Below are 12,807 nucleotides of genomic sequence, written 5' to 3' on the forward strand. Positions count from 1 at the left end.
CGCGTGCGATAGGATATGGATGGCAGACCAGGAGCTGGAACTTGATTTGGCAGGAAAAGGGGTGGTTGCAGGCTTCTGAGTGGAGCCGTGTGGGACAGAGCTGCCAGTGTGTGGGCAGACTGAGAGGGCAGCCTTGCTGGGCAGAGGGCTGAGGGGGCTGCTCCAGCTGTGCCCGGAGAGGGAAGCCCGAGCCAAGGAATTGGGTGCAACCAGGTTTTAAACAAGACAGGAACGGGGGGGTGGGGGTGGGGGGCAAAGAAATGTGGGAGGGAGCCCGGCCAGAGTGGCTCAGTGGTTGAGCATTGACCTAGGAGGTCATAGTTCGATTCCCGGTCAGGGCACTTGCCCTGGTTTCGGGCTCGATCCCCAGTAGGGGGCATGCAGGAGACAGCCGATCGATAATTCTCTCTCATCATTGATGTTTCTATCTCTCCCTCTCTGAAATCAATAAAAAAATATTTTTTAAAAAAGAGAGAGGTTAGCCAGGGGTGGGCAAACTTTTTGACTCGAGGGCCACAATGGGTTCTTAAACTGGACCGGAGGGCCGGAACAAAAGCATGGATGGAGTGTTTGTGTGAACTAATATAAAATTAAAGTAAACATCATTACATAAAAGGGTACGGTCTTTTTTTTTTTAGTTTTATTCATTTCAAACAGGCCGGACCCGGCCCGCGGGCCGTAGTTTGCCCATGGCTGCGTTAGACCCTAACTGGTTTGGCTCAGTGGAGAGAGTGTCAGCCTACAGACTGAAGGGTCCCAGGTTCAATTCCGGTCAAGGGCATATGCCCATGTTCTGAGCTCAATCCACAGTAGGGGTGTGCATGAGGCAGCCTATCAGTGATTCTCTCTCATCATTGATGTTTCTATCTCTCCCTCTCCCTTCCTCTCTGAAATCAATAAAAATATATTTTTTAAAGAGAGAGAGAGAGAGAGAGATAGGTAGGTAGAAGGGCGGGTTCTGGGTAGAAGGAGGGCAATGGTGCCTCAGAGCAGTACACTTGGGTCCCGTGGGGGCTCTGAAGAACTCACAGACTCAGAGCTCGGTTTAAACATCTGGTTGACCCCCAATACGAAAGCCACCTGGGATGGAGCTGTTCAGATCAGCACTTTCCAGCCCCCCTTCCCACCCTGAGCCACGGAGGGCCAGATGCACCTGCCAGATGGGTGCAAGGAGGAGGTTTAACTCATCGAGTTAGAAGTGTCCACGTTCACTGGGACTGTGCACTTTTAGTTCCCTTCGTCTCATGGCCGGGAAAGCCCTGGACCCGAGTTCATGCAGGGGCAGGGGCAGGGGCAGGTCTGAAAGGGAGATGGAGAAAGTTGTGTTTCAGATTCATGTGTTGCTCCCACTGCAGCCCCACGTTGGAGTTCGAGTTCGGTGCAGTATATATGTGATTTTTATTGTCAGTTTATTTTGAGTCTCTAAAGGGAAGACGGTCATTTTCTGACCAGACTTTTATTCTCCACGTGTCTCAAGTTGAAATGCCAGCTCTGCACGAGCCCACGTGAGAGGAGGTGCCATCCTTTACAATCTTCTTTCTCGTTGTCAGGACTCCTAGGTGCAGGAAAATATTCCCGTTACAAATCCAGGAGTATACACTGGGTGCTATTTGCCACTTGCTTAAATCCTTAAAACTTGAAGCTTTTCCGTTTTTACTAATTTTAGAGGGAGAGAGAGATGGAGAGAAACATTGATGTGAGAGAGAAACATGGATTGGTTGCCTCTTGTACATGCCCTGACCGGGGATTGAACCCAAGACCTTTTCGTGTATGGGACATTTCAACCAACTGAGCCACCCAGCCAGGGCAGCAATGACCATTTTTATGCAGAGCAGACTTAGTTGGATTTATAAAGTCCTTTTCATAATTTAAGTGATGACTTTCCGAAAGGGGATTTTTTTTAGGTAGGCTTTCTCACATATATTTTCCCACAGCAAGTTCTTTATATCTTTTTTTTAATATATTTTTATTGATTTCAGAGAGGAAGGGAGAGGGGAGAGAGAGAGAGAGAAACATCAGTGATGAGAGAGAATCATTGATCTGCTGCCTCCGGCACGCTCCGCTACTGGGGATCGAGCCCGCAACCCAGGCGTGTGCCCTTGACTGGAATCAAACCTGGGACCCTTCAGTCTGCAGGCCGATGCTCTAAAACCAGCTAGGGCAAGTTTTTTATATCTTCTTGCTCTCTTTGCTAAATTTGCTTTCCTATGAGAATCCCTGAGGATGTTAAAAATGCTCCAAGTATCTGGGAGTTTGGGCGGGCCGCATTGGAGCAGGAATGACAGTGGTTTGTTATGGTTTCCCATGAATCCTGTGAAGAGAAGTCACAACCGGCAGTCCGGATGAGGTGACATGACGTTGTTTGTTTGTTTTGCTCAGTTTCTGCAGGTGGTCGGTGTGGGAGAGAGGAAGAGATGTTAGAAATGTCATATATTTTTGTCTCTGAATCACATGGCTGTTTTGGAGGCCACCTGCCTGGCAGGAAGTCCCGCCTGGTCGTGTTTGGGGTCCCCGTCCACCTTCTTAGAGTAGTTGGGACGCCTCTGGGTTTCTTCAGAGCAGCGGATTCAGGCGAGGCCTTGGGCCTGCAGTGCACAGTGACCACCCTTATGTCCACGTCACCATCCTCCTGAAGGCCCGACCTCTAACTCGCCAGTGTCTGGCCCTGGCAGACGGGGTCATGGCCTGTGGTCCTTGAGGCCTGGACATCGCCTTGCCAACCCATCACCTTACCCACCGCCCCCCTGTAAGCACTTCACGGGAGTGGGGTGCTGGTCCCCAACACCCCCACGACTGAGCCCAGTCACCTCCTCATCCTTCGCCAGCCCCCATTTTGCCTTCAGTACCTGGAAGAGAGTCACGGATGAGGTGGAGCCTCTGGGAGGCGCTTTTCACTCTGGCTGCTACAACTCTGTGATTGCGTGCTGTGCTCCTCGGCGCCCGTGACGGCACTGAGCGTGGCGACAATAGATGACCACGACCCCGCAGACCCCGTCCTTCACTCAGCTTCAGGCACTGAGCTAGTTCTCACTCGGCCTCTCTCGCCCTCTGTGGCGTCAGGGGGCAGCGACCGTGGGCCAGGGCTTGGTGCGCACAGCTGCCCTGGCTCCTGGCCCCCAGAGCCCTGCTGGCCTGGACTTGAGTCTGTCCAAGGACCCTTTCCCTGGCCACCACCGCCTGTCTGCATGTCAGCTCCTGGGCTGGAGGACAGTGAAGGGCTTCCCAGAATGCGTTGGCCGTGCTCAGCAATGGTAGCTCCAATCCTTCCTGAAGAGCAGGCGGTTATAATATCCCAGCCACCGAACCCCCTTTCATTCTTTCTGGAGACTGGTGGCAAGTTCATTTCCATAGCTCATTAACCTCTTTTAATAGATAAACTCCAAAAATATTGATTAAAAAATCTTTTTTTGCCTTTTGAGGGTGAATCTGCATTTCTCAGCATCTTGAGCCCCAGGTTGTGTGACCCAGTGAGGAAAGGCCAGCTCATTCTGTTGTCTCCAGGGATGGGAGGAAGGTCACAGACCCATGGGCTGTGTCTGTACGTCCGGTGTTGATCCGACAGCAGGGCTGTTCCCATTCTCCCGCCAGCGTCTGTGCTGGAGGCGCTGTGGGAGCCGAGGGCCTGGCTGGTTGTGGCTGGGGAGGGAGGGTTACACCGTCTGCGGGAGAGAATGGTAGGCCTCCCCAAATGTAAATGCTGAGCATAGATGAATTTTTAATGGAAATCAATTTCGCTTCTCCAAAGAAGCCTTTAGCTTCTTGGAAAATCTAGACTGCGTACTGCTGATTACTGACCTTATCTTCCTTTCTCTCCCCCCCACCCCCTGCCTTCCCACCTGCTGGCAGCTGCCCATACCTCGCAGTGAAAATCACGCCTGCCATTCCCGTGGTTGGTGGCATCCTGTTCTTCTTCGTGATGGGGACCCTGCTTCGCACCAGCTTCAGTGACCCCGGCGTCCTCCCGCGAGCCACGCCTGATGAAGCCGCCGACCTGGAAAGGCAAATAGGTAACCCTGAAGATCTGCCCTTAGCCTCGGTCCCCTCCCACCCGTGCCCAGCCACAGGCGCCCCTGCGAGAGGGCCAGGGCGCTGACGGGGACGAGGAGCTGCGGCGGAGTCCCCGAAGTCTTCACGCACTCTGTCCGCAGGATGACCTGAGTAGAAGGTGGGATGGAAGGTGGTCAGAGGTAAGACAGGGCGGGTGCCCCTGCGGCGGCTGGTGGTGCCCCTCACCGAGCATCGCCACTGAGCTCCGTTTCCATGAAACCCAGGTGTCCACGTCAGTCCTGCAGGTCTGCGGTCGGTGCCTGTGCTCTGTGCTCTTTTGTAATCGTTGTAGCCTAACTCTGGCCCCATCGTATAAACCTGGAAACTGAGACTAAACTGTAAACTAAATCTGAAACTACTGGCTCATTTCTCTGGCCGAGGACCAGAAAGAATCTCTTTATTACAGCATAACAAAGCCATGTATTTGTGATCTAAGTATTGAGATGAATAGCTTCAGTTTCCTTAGATAATGAGATCCTCTGATGAAAAGTTTACCGAAATCCACTTGAAAGCTATTAAAACAAATCCTAATCCCTCACACAACAAACTTTTAAAGTCCTTTTTTCTATTAGATGAGAGCTTTTTCTGGGAAGTGTGCATTTGTGAACTTGTAGCTTTGGGGGCGCGGTGATAATTGGACAGGAGTGGCGGAGGGCAGTGAGGGCTCCGTGAATGTCAGGTGACGCATGAGAAACTGTGGGCAGACGTCCTCTCCCTGCTCCCCCGACGCCTGGGCGCCGCGCCCAGCCTCACTCGGCTGAAAGATCCCCTTGCCACAGAGCAATGGGTGCAGGTCTGGGCCTCAGTAGAGAGCGTCTGCTCTGGTCCACCATCCCCAGGCCCCGAGGCACAGCTGTGTCCTTCTCTGAGCTTCTGCCTCCATCCTTCATCTCTGTCTCCTGGGAGGAGAGCGGTAAAGGAGTTGCTGGTGGGAGGGCATGGCGAGTAGTCAGGTGGGAAGCAGCCTTCTGGTGTCCTGAGGCAGGGAAGAAGGGGGAGGAAAATCCCTTTCTTCCCCTGGGGATAAATACAGCTCCTTCTTAGTCATTGCATCTTGGGATTTCAAATAATTCATGCTTTCAGGCTTTGCATTTATAGCACATTAATAATTTATAAAGGCTATCATTGAACTTGATCACTTCCAAGCTCGTTTGTGGGGAAGAAGTTAAATGGGAGAAAGTGGCCGAGCCAGAGCCTCGAACCCAGGTTTCCTAGTCTCAGCCCTCGTACTCTCCAGGTTGACATGGCAGAGAGGAGAGAGGGGGCTCAGGCCCATGTCCTCCAGGGAACAGGACTCGCCTATAGAAACCACGTCGTCTGTGCCACATCACATGAGCACGTAGCTACAACATGGGTGAACCTTAAAACGTTATGCGAAGTGAAAGAGGCCAGATCGGAAGACTATGTTTTGTGCTTATATGATTCTGTTTACATGAAATGTCCAGAAAGGGCAGATCTTTAGAGAGAGAAAGCAGGTTGGTGACGGCCTGGGCTGGGGGCTGGGGGGATGAGGGTTGATGCACACAGACATGCCAGGACTGTTTGGAGTAATGAAAATGATCTAAAATTAGGTTGCAGTGATAATAAATTTGCTAAAACCATTCTACTACACATTTGTAGTGGATACTACACTCACAACTACACTATTACGGTGTGTAAGTTATAACACAGTACATCCGCCAAAGCTATAAAGGAGGGAGAGGGGAAGGAGAGAGGAGGAAGATGGGCGCCCCACTCTGAGCTGTGTGACCCTAGGCTGGTCTGCACCTTCTGAATGTCATACCTCCTGTTCTCATCCGTAAATGGGGACCATGACACACATCCTATAGCGTTCTTGTCAGGTTAGCTCAGAGAATGGTAGTACTTTTCTAAGAGAAATTATCCTCTTTCCCCACCCAGTTCTCTCTTCACCTTCCGCAAACATAGATTCTCATAAAAACCGCCCCGCAGTGTGGTAGGAATGGACGGCAGCGCTGGTAGTGGGGGTCTAATACTTCATATCGAGCCCTCCATGTGTTTCTGTGGAAAATAACATTATGTTTCAATGGAATCTTAGCACATTTATTTTGTGCTACCTAACTAAAAACATGAAAAATGAGACTTAGAAACTTTTTATTATTAGGGTTATTAATTCTAATTATTTGTAGTATACCTCTACTTCTAGAAGCCCATAACACCCGCCCGAAGTCAGCCCTCTGGGTAACTTGTTAAAGGTTTGCCGAGGATCTGAACACTCCGTCTTCAGCCTCCTGGTGAGGAGGAGGCTGTGTGTCTCAGTCTTGACAAGTCTCCTGAAACGCCTTACACAGTTTTTTTCTGAAAGAACTTTCCCGGTAACTTATATTGTCACCAAATAGACAGCAAAGAAGGGCAGCAGGGGCCCAAGGAGGCCTCGATGGGTCCCTGGAGTCCTGCTTGGAAACGAGTCTCGGAAACTCCATTTCTTTAGTTCACTCAGACAGCCAGGCACTCAGCGACTGGTTTGGGATCAGAGCGTTTTGTTTCGATTAGAGATAGACCTCTTGAGGCAGCAATGCAGCGGGCCTCGCTCTGCTCACACCCGCGTGCACCGTGCACCATCTTTCCCGGCCCCCCGACCCTCCTAAGGAAGCGAAAGCCAGGAAGTCAGCCACGGGCTGAAATGGGACCTCGTCTGGCTGTGGGGCTCCCAAAACAAGGCGAGTTACCTAGGAAACTCTCCTGTGACAAGGTAACCCCGACACCAAGAAGTGATCCTGCTCGGTGAGGTGGAATCGGATCCAAGGAAGCTGGGTGGACTTTAAAAAGTCACCTGCGCTGTGGCAGAGTCTGAACTGGGCACTTGTGTTCCCGGGCTGGAACACCACTCGGCCAGACAGTGCGGGGTGTGTGTGTGTGTGTGTGTGTGTCCCTCCTCTCTGTCTCTGTCTTCCTCCCTCTCTCTTTGTCCCTCTCTTCCTCCAGCCCTCCCTCTTACTTCTCCCCTCCCCCCTCCTCCTCCATCTTCACCTCTCCTCCCGCTCCTCTCCTTTTCCCCTCCTCCTTCTCTTTTCCTCCTCTTCCTCCTTCCTCTCTTGTGTGTGTGTGTGTGTGTGTGTGTGTGTGTGTGTGTGTGTGCCCCTCCTCTCTGTCTCTGTCTTCCTCCCTCTCTCTTTGTCCCTCTCTTCCTCCAGCCCTCCCTCTTACTTCTCCCCTCCCCCCTCCTCCTCCATCTTCACCTCTCCTCCCGCTCCTCTCCTTTTCCCCTCCTCCTTCTCTTTTCCTCCTCTTCCTCCTTCCTCTCTCATCTTCCCACCCCTACTCTTTTGGTCAAATTCTCATACAAAACGCGTTCTTGTAGTACACAGAGCTAATCACTATTTCTAAGACTAAAGTTTATCTCGAACTGACTCCTAAATTAGCCCTCAGAGTGGACCTCCCCGGAGGAGAGGGTTAGGAAGGCGGCTCGGTGGCTCTGGGTGCTGGGGAAGCACAGGCCCTGCTGGCAGCCCCGTCTGCACCGGCCAGAGAGCCCAGGGCCCGGGAGGAGTTCCGTGGGGACAGGATGGTGCCAGCACCTATTCCACTTGCCAGACTTTGCCCCCCAAAGACTCTTCATTCTGTGTTTCACAGTAGAAATATTATAATTGCAGTTTTAACAGCACCAATGGATTTCTGTTGAAGAAAATACTTTCCGAGAACACTATTACACCGATTTAAGACCATAGTCAATTTTCTCTATTGCAAAGCTAAACCATTTCCAATTTTTCCCACTTACATTTTTATTTTACTAAAATTATTTTTATCGGAGTAATTGCTTTCTCTACATAAAATTTATAACTGGTTTTTTTATATCACGAGCATTGCAATATGAATTTTCTTACAGAACTGTTATATCCACTAAGTCAAATTTTCCTGGTGATTTAATTTTTTACCATGTACATTTTTTAAGCCATTATTGATTTCTTTTTTTGTTAGTTATTTCTACTGGTAGTATTCACCATAAAGTTGCTTTAAATTTTTATGGTTTCTTATTTTTTGCCTTGTGATGATTCTGCTGTTTGTGGTTGATCTGTGATTAAATCTCCCACACGTTTTGCGAGCACTGTGTGCATTGCACACTAGATGTTCACACTTCTGAATATGCTAAAAAAAAAAAAAAAAGGTGAAAAAAGCCAGCAGGCAGCATGGGTGGTTAATTTGACTTTTACCCGTTTTCTTTTCGGAAGGTGACATTTTCTCATCATTTTCCCCAATTCTTATTTGCATCCCTGACTCACCTCCAGAGTGCCTGCAGCTTATCCTCTGTGGAATTCTCGTTGCAGTGGTCGCTTCGGCGTCTCGTGACCATTCTGTGAGGCTCAGCGCACTGTTCAGGGTCCCCTGCCTCCCCCACCCCCGCCCCCCTGCTGCTCTGCGCCCTGTTCTTCCCAGACGGACTGTGACGCCGTTTCATTAGCTTTGGGACAGTCCCTTGCAGGCACCCGCTTAAGCGTTTAGCTGCGCCCCTTAAAATGAAACATTCCCGTGCTTGTCCTGTAAAGCAGTGGCTTATTGGTCCACGATGAGCAGGTAGAATAATAGTAGCTAGTTCTCATCTAGGGCTTCTCCCGTGCCGGGCAGCCGGGCATCATGTAAGCTCTTCCCATGACGACCTCATCCAATACTCACGACCACCACTCGCCGGCGCTGAGTCACTGTAAACACTCCGACTGCATTGATGAGAAAGCCGGTGCTCAGGCGGAAACGTGATTTCCCACAGGTCACTGGGCCAGGGCTGGGGTTCGTGCAGGTCCGTGCCCTGAACCACAGCACGGCACTGCCCACCATCTAGTTGCCTTGGGGAGCCAGGCCCTGAGGGGCAGGTGGCACTTCCCGATGCCCATAAGTTATAGTCTGTCTCCATCGTCCAGCCCTCAACTCTCCGGTCCCATTCGCTGCCTCTCCCATCACATCACGGTGGTGGCTGGAGGGCCTGGTTCTCAAATCCTGGCCCCCGTGGGCAGAGAAGGAAGAAGTACAGGGAAGCTCCAGCCGCCTGGCGATGCAGGGGCCTCTCCAGTGATGTCGGACTCGTCCCCCCATCAGGTTCCCCAAGGTGCTTGTGAAGGAGCCAGGGAAAGTGGGCAGCGGGCGTCCCCCGTGTCCGAAATACCTTCTGGAAGAGACAAAGGCTTTTGAAGAAGCTGGCATTCGAGGAATAAAAAACAGTAGATCCCTGTTTGTGGGAACTTGCTAGCTTTGTGCAGTGTGCACAGATGCCGGGGAAGGGGAGGCCGCCATCCTCCTGCACAAACGCAGGGTGATGCCTCCGAAAGTCAGAATGCCTCACTGTCCCTTTAAAAACAAATCCCAGCCGGGAGAGCTGGAACCAGATGTCACGTCCAAGTTACGGTGTTCGGTGTTCGGGGAAATACCACGAGGCTTTGAAGGTTTACTTCTGAGGGAGGGAAGGAGCTGGAGACTTTGTGTCTCCACAGGGTTTGGAAGGATGGGCATTTTTCACCCGGAAAGTTCACTGGGGCCTGTATGACTTCTTCCAATAAAACGCGAATGTGTGGGAATGTCCATGGTGTGGGAACCAAAGCCAGCTTCTGATCTGAACGTATCTACTCGTCTGTGAGGTTGGGATGGGGCCTGTGCTGGTCGGAGTGGAGAATTATACTGACAGAGGCAACCACCCACAGCTCCACCTTCTCATGATGCCCTTACAGGGTCACCTCCGCAGCCCTCCAGGTGGCTCTGTGGGTGGCACGTGGTGTGCGGCTCCTCACAGGTAAAGAAATTTAGATAAGGGGGCCCTTTAACCTGATGAGATCACACTTTCGAGCTCAGGCTGCTCTGAGCTTAGGAATCTAAGTTCCTAAATCCACATAGTGTTTTAGTGGCTCCCATACTTCCCATCCTGAATCTACTGGGTGCCTCTCCTAACGTAGTTGAAGGTGTGACTTGCCTATGTGTACATGTGCACAATTCCATAGGAAAGATTGGAATCTTTTAGAATTGGTGAACTCCTCCCTAAAAACAGTGGTCTTACTTCATTTCAGGTAAGGGGAATCTCTCTCTCTCTCTCTCTCTCTCTCTCTCTCTCTCTCTCAACCTTTATCTCTCAGCACCAGTGTCACATTCTTTCACGAGTTTGTGTTCAATCAGCAAAATGATTGCATAGAACAGTGTTGACATGCTTTGCTTAAAAAGAAAGGAAACGCACTGTAATTATAATCAGTTCTATACCCCAGGCCATGGAAGGGGAAGGATGATGAAGTAACAAGGGTGAGGAAAAGGTCAGCCTCGAGGGAGCATGGGAAGCAAAAGACCAAATGGCATGAAAAGGGTGGAAAAATTGGGACCATGTGGTTCAAGAATATGCCACAGGTGGTCCGGAGCATGTGACTGGAGATCAAAGGCCACCCTCCCGCCGGGGCACGGAGATGGCTGCCAAAGCGGAGACCCTCCCAGCTGCTGAGAGGGCTTCCTGCCTCCAGGCGGGCTGGTCCGCCTTAGCGCTCCCGCGGCGCAGGACATCCCAGCAGTTCTGGCCAGCATCCTGGACAAGCCCTTCAGCTTACAGACCGACAGGCGAGGCTCAGAGGGAGACAGGTACACATCCACCTGTGCTTGCAGAGCTCCTCGGTGACAGCCCCCAGACTTGGCCCTGGGGCCCCTACTCCACATGAGGTCCTGTGCCTCTCCTTGGACTTGTTTGCTTCTGAAACCTAAACCCTAAGTCCTTGTTACTCAAAGCAAGGTCCGAGGTCCAGGGAAGAGCCACATCAACATACCTGGGAGCCTAGGAGAACCGCAGGCCCCCCCCCACCAGCTAAGCCGGAAGCTGCCTTTTAAACAAGACAGCGGTGGTTCCTGAAAGCTGAGAAGCCCGGCCTTGATGCCTTCCCACCTCTCAGTGGTGACGGTGACCGTGACCATGACCCGACCTGCGACTTCCTCTCCCACAGTCAGCGTCTGCTTCCCCGCCTCTTACGCTCTCAAGTCCTATTTTAACCGCAGACCCATTCAGTGGAACAACCTCCCTGCAGTGCCTGTAAGTGGTATCTTATTCTTTTTTTAAAAAATACATTTTTATTGAACTCAGAAAGGAAGGGAGAGGGAGGGAGAGAGAGATAAAAACATCAGTGATGAGAGAGAATCATTGATTGGCTTCTCCCTGCACACCCCACACCAGGGGCTGAGCCCGCAACCTGGGCATGTGCCCTGACCGGGAATCAAACCGTGACCTCCTGGTTCACAGGTCAGTGCTCAACCACTGAGCCACACTGACTTATTATTATTACTTATTATTATTGCTTATTAATAATAACTATGTCAATAAATCCATTTTCTTTGGATAGTGCTTTACCGATTTCAAAGTCCATATGTTTTTATTAGAAGTAAACTGTGGCTATGGGCAGGGGCTCTCCCACTTGCTGTGTGACCTTAGGGAAAGTTTTACCTTCTCTGGGCCCTGATTTCACTGTATGTACAGTCACCCACCTAGTGCAAAGGTCCATCCCAGCGTTACCATTCTGATTCCAGAAAGAAAGCCTTCTTCCTCCTTTGCTTGGCCATGGAAGTCCAGGAATCTGAATACTTCAGAAGGCTCATTAGCCTGTTCAGCTACTTAAACGGAAGGAAAGGCATATTCTGTTAATAATTTTAGAATGCAGAGCTACGTGCACACCCATGTAAATTCAACAGGTATACGGTATGTGCTACAAAATAAGTGAGATTTAAATGACTCACGGGAATATTGCTGTCATTATTTAACTGGTAAGCTTGGGAGGTGAAGCAAGAGGGTGAAACAATAGCTCTTTTGAGTGAAGGAGTGAGTCAGTCCACCAGGAAGGTTTTAGAGGGAAGTCAAAGATACAGCACTTCATCCAGGAATAGGCAGGGCGTGTTGGGTTGAGATCTAGAGAGGGCGCTGGGTGGGAGAAGGAGGGAGGCGAGAATGGCTTTTCAGGAGAGAAAGCCCCGGAGAAGGCTCATCAGCAGAATGGGCCGCTCTTGGGGCCTGGATGTGGGAGGCGTTTTCTTCCTATGAGGGTGGCGCAATAGGAGAGGCAGCTCAGGAACCAAAGGAAGCAAAGGACTCCGTGAGGAGGAAGGAGAGGGACCTGGGAGGAGGTGGGGGCTCGGCCGGGGAGGAGGCGGGGAGGCTGAGCAGATGACAGGAGCCAGAGGAGGCGTCAGATGGTCAGAGAAGCAGTAGGTGGTGGGCCACTGAGGCTCTCTCGGGAAGAGCTTTTTTGTTTTATTTAACAGACCAGGGAGCAGTACCCCCTGCGAACATGGCACTGTGTTGAGATGTCGCTTTGGGGGCTGTGATATTTATGAACTTATGCCACAATCGTTACCCTCTGACGCTTCGTTATAATGGAACCGACTCGTGGTTTGCTTTCCAAGTGAATTTCTCCTTCCTTTTAGTGTTGAATGCTATAGAGGGGGACTGATGGCCAGTTTGGGGAGCTGTTCCTCCCTTCCCTTCTGTGCCCTGGAACACGGTATGGTTTGCTTTCCGAGTGAATTTCTCCTTCTTCCTTTTAGCATTGGATGCCATAGAGGGGGACTGATGGCCAGTTTGGGGGGCTGTTCCTCCCTTCCCTTCTGTGCCCTGGAACACGGTCTGAGCTGTGGGAGACAGAGCAGCGGTACTTTGTGTTTCTCGTAGAAAAGATCTGAGGCTCAGAACCGTTGCCTGAGGACACGAGTCGAGTGGCATCTGCTATGTCCCCAGAGTGGACATGGGCAGTGGGGCCCAGCTGTGGCCAGTGCAGAGGCTGGAAGGCACAAGTGAGAGAGGGC

At 51.2% G+C, this 12,807-nt stretch overlaps 1 protein-coding gene across 1 annotated transcript in view; it reads left to right on the forward strand.

Annotated features, from left to right (window-relative positions):
• ZDHHC14 (zinc finger, DHHC-type containing 14) overlaps nucleotides 1-12,807 on the forward strand; it is a 183,956-nt gene that overhangs the window by 127,882 nt on the left and 43,267 nt on the right. Inside the window, exon 2 of the mRNA XM_014545040.1 lies at nucleotides 3,847-4,007. Coding sequence (XP_014400526.1) covers nucleotides 3,847-4,007 — 161 coding nt within the window. The remainder of the gene's footprint in view (nucleotides 1-3,846; nucleotides 4,008-12,807) is intronic.

This window comes from Myotis brandtii, unplaced genomic scaffold, assembly GCF_000412655.1.
Source record: "Myotis brandtii unplaced genomic scaffold, ASM41265v1 scaffold395, whole genome shotgun sequence".
NCBI classification, from domain to species: domain Eukaryota; kingdom Metazoa; phylum Chordata; class Mammalia; order Chiroptera; family Vespertilionidae; genus Myotis; species Myotis brandtii.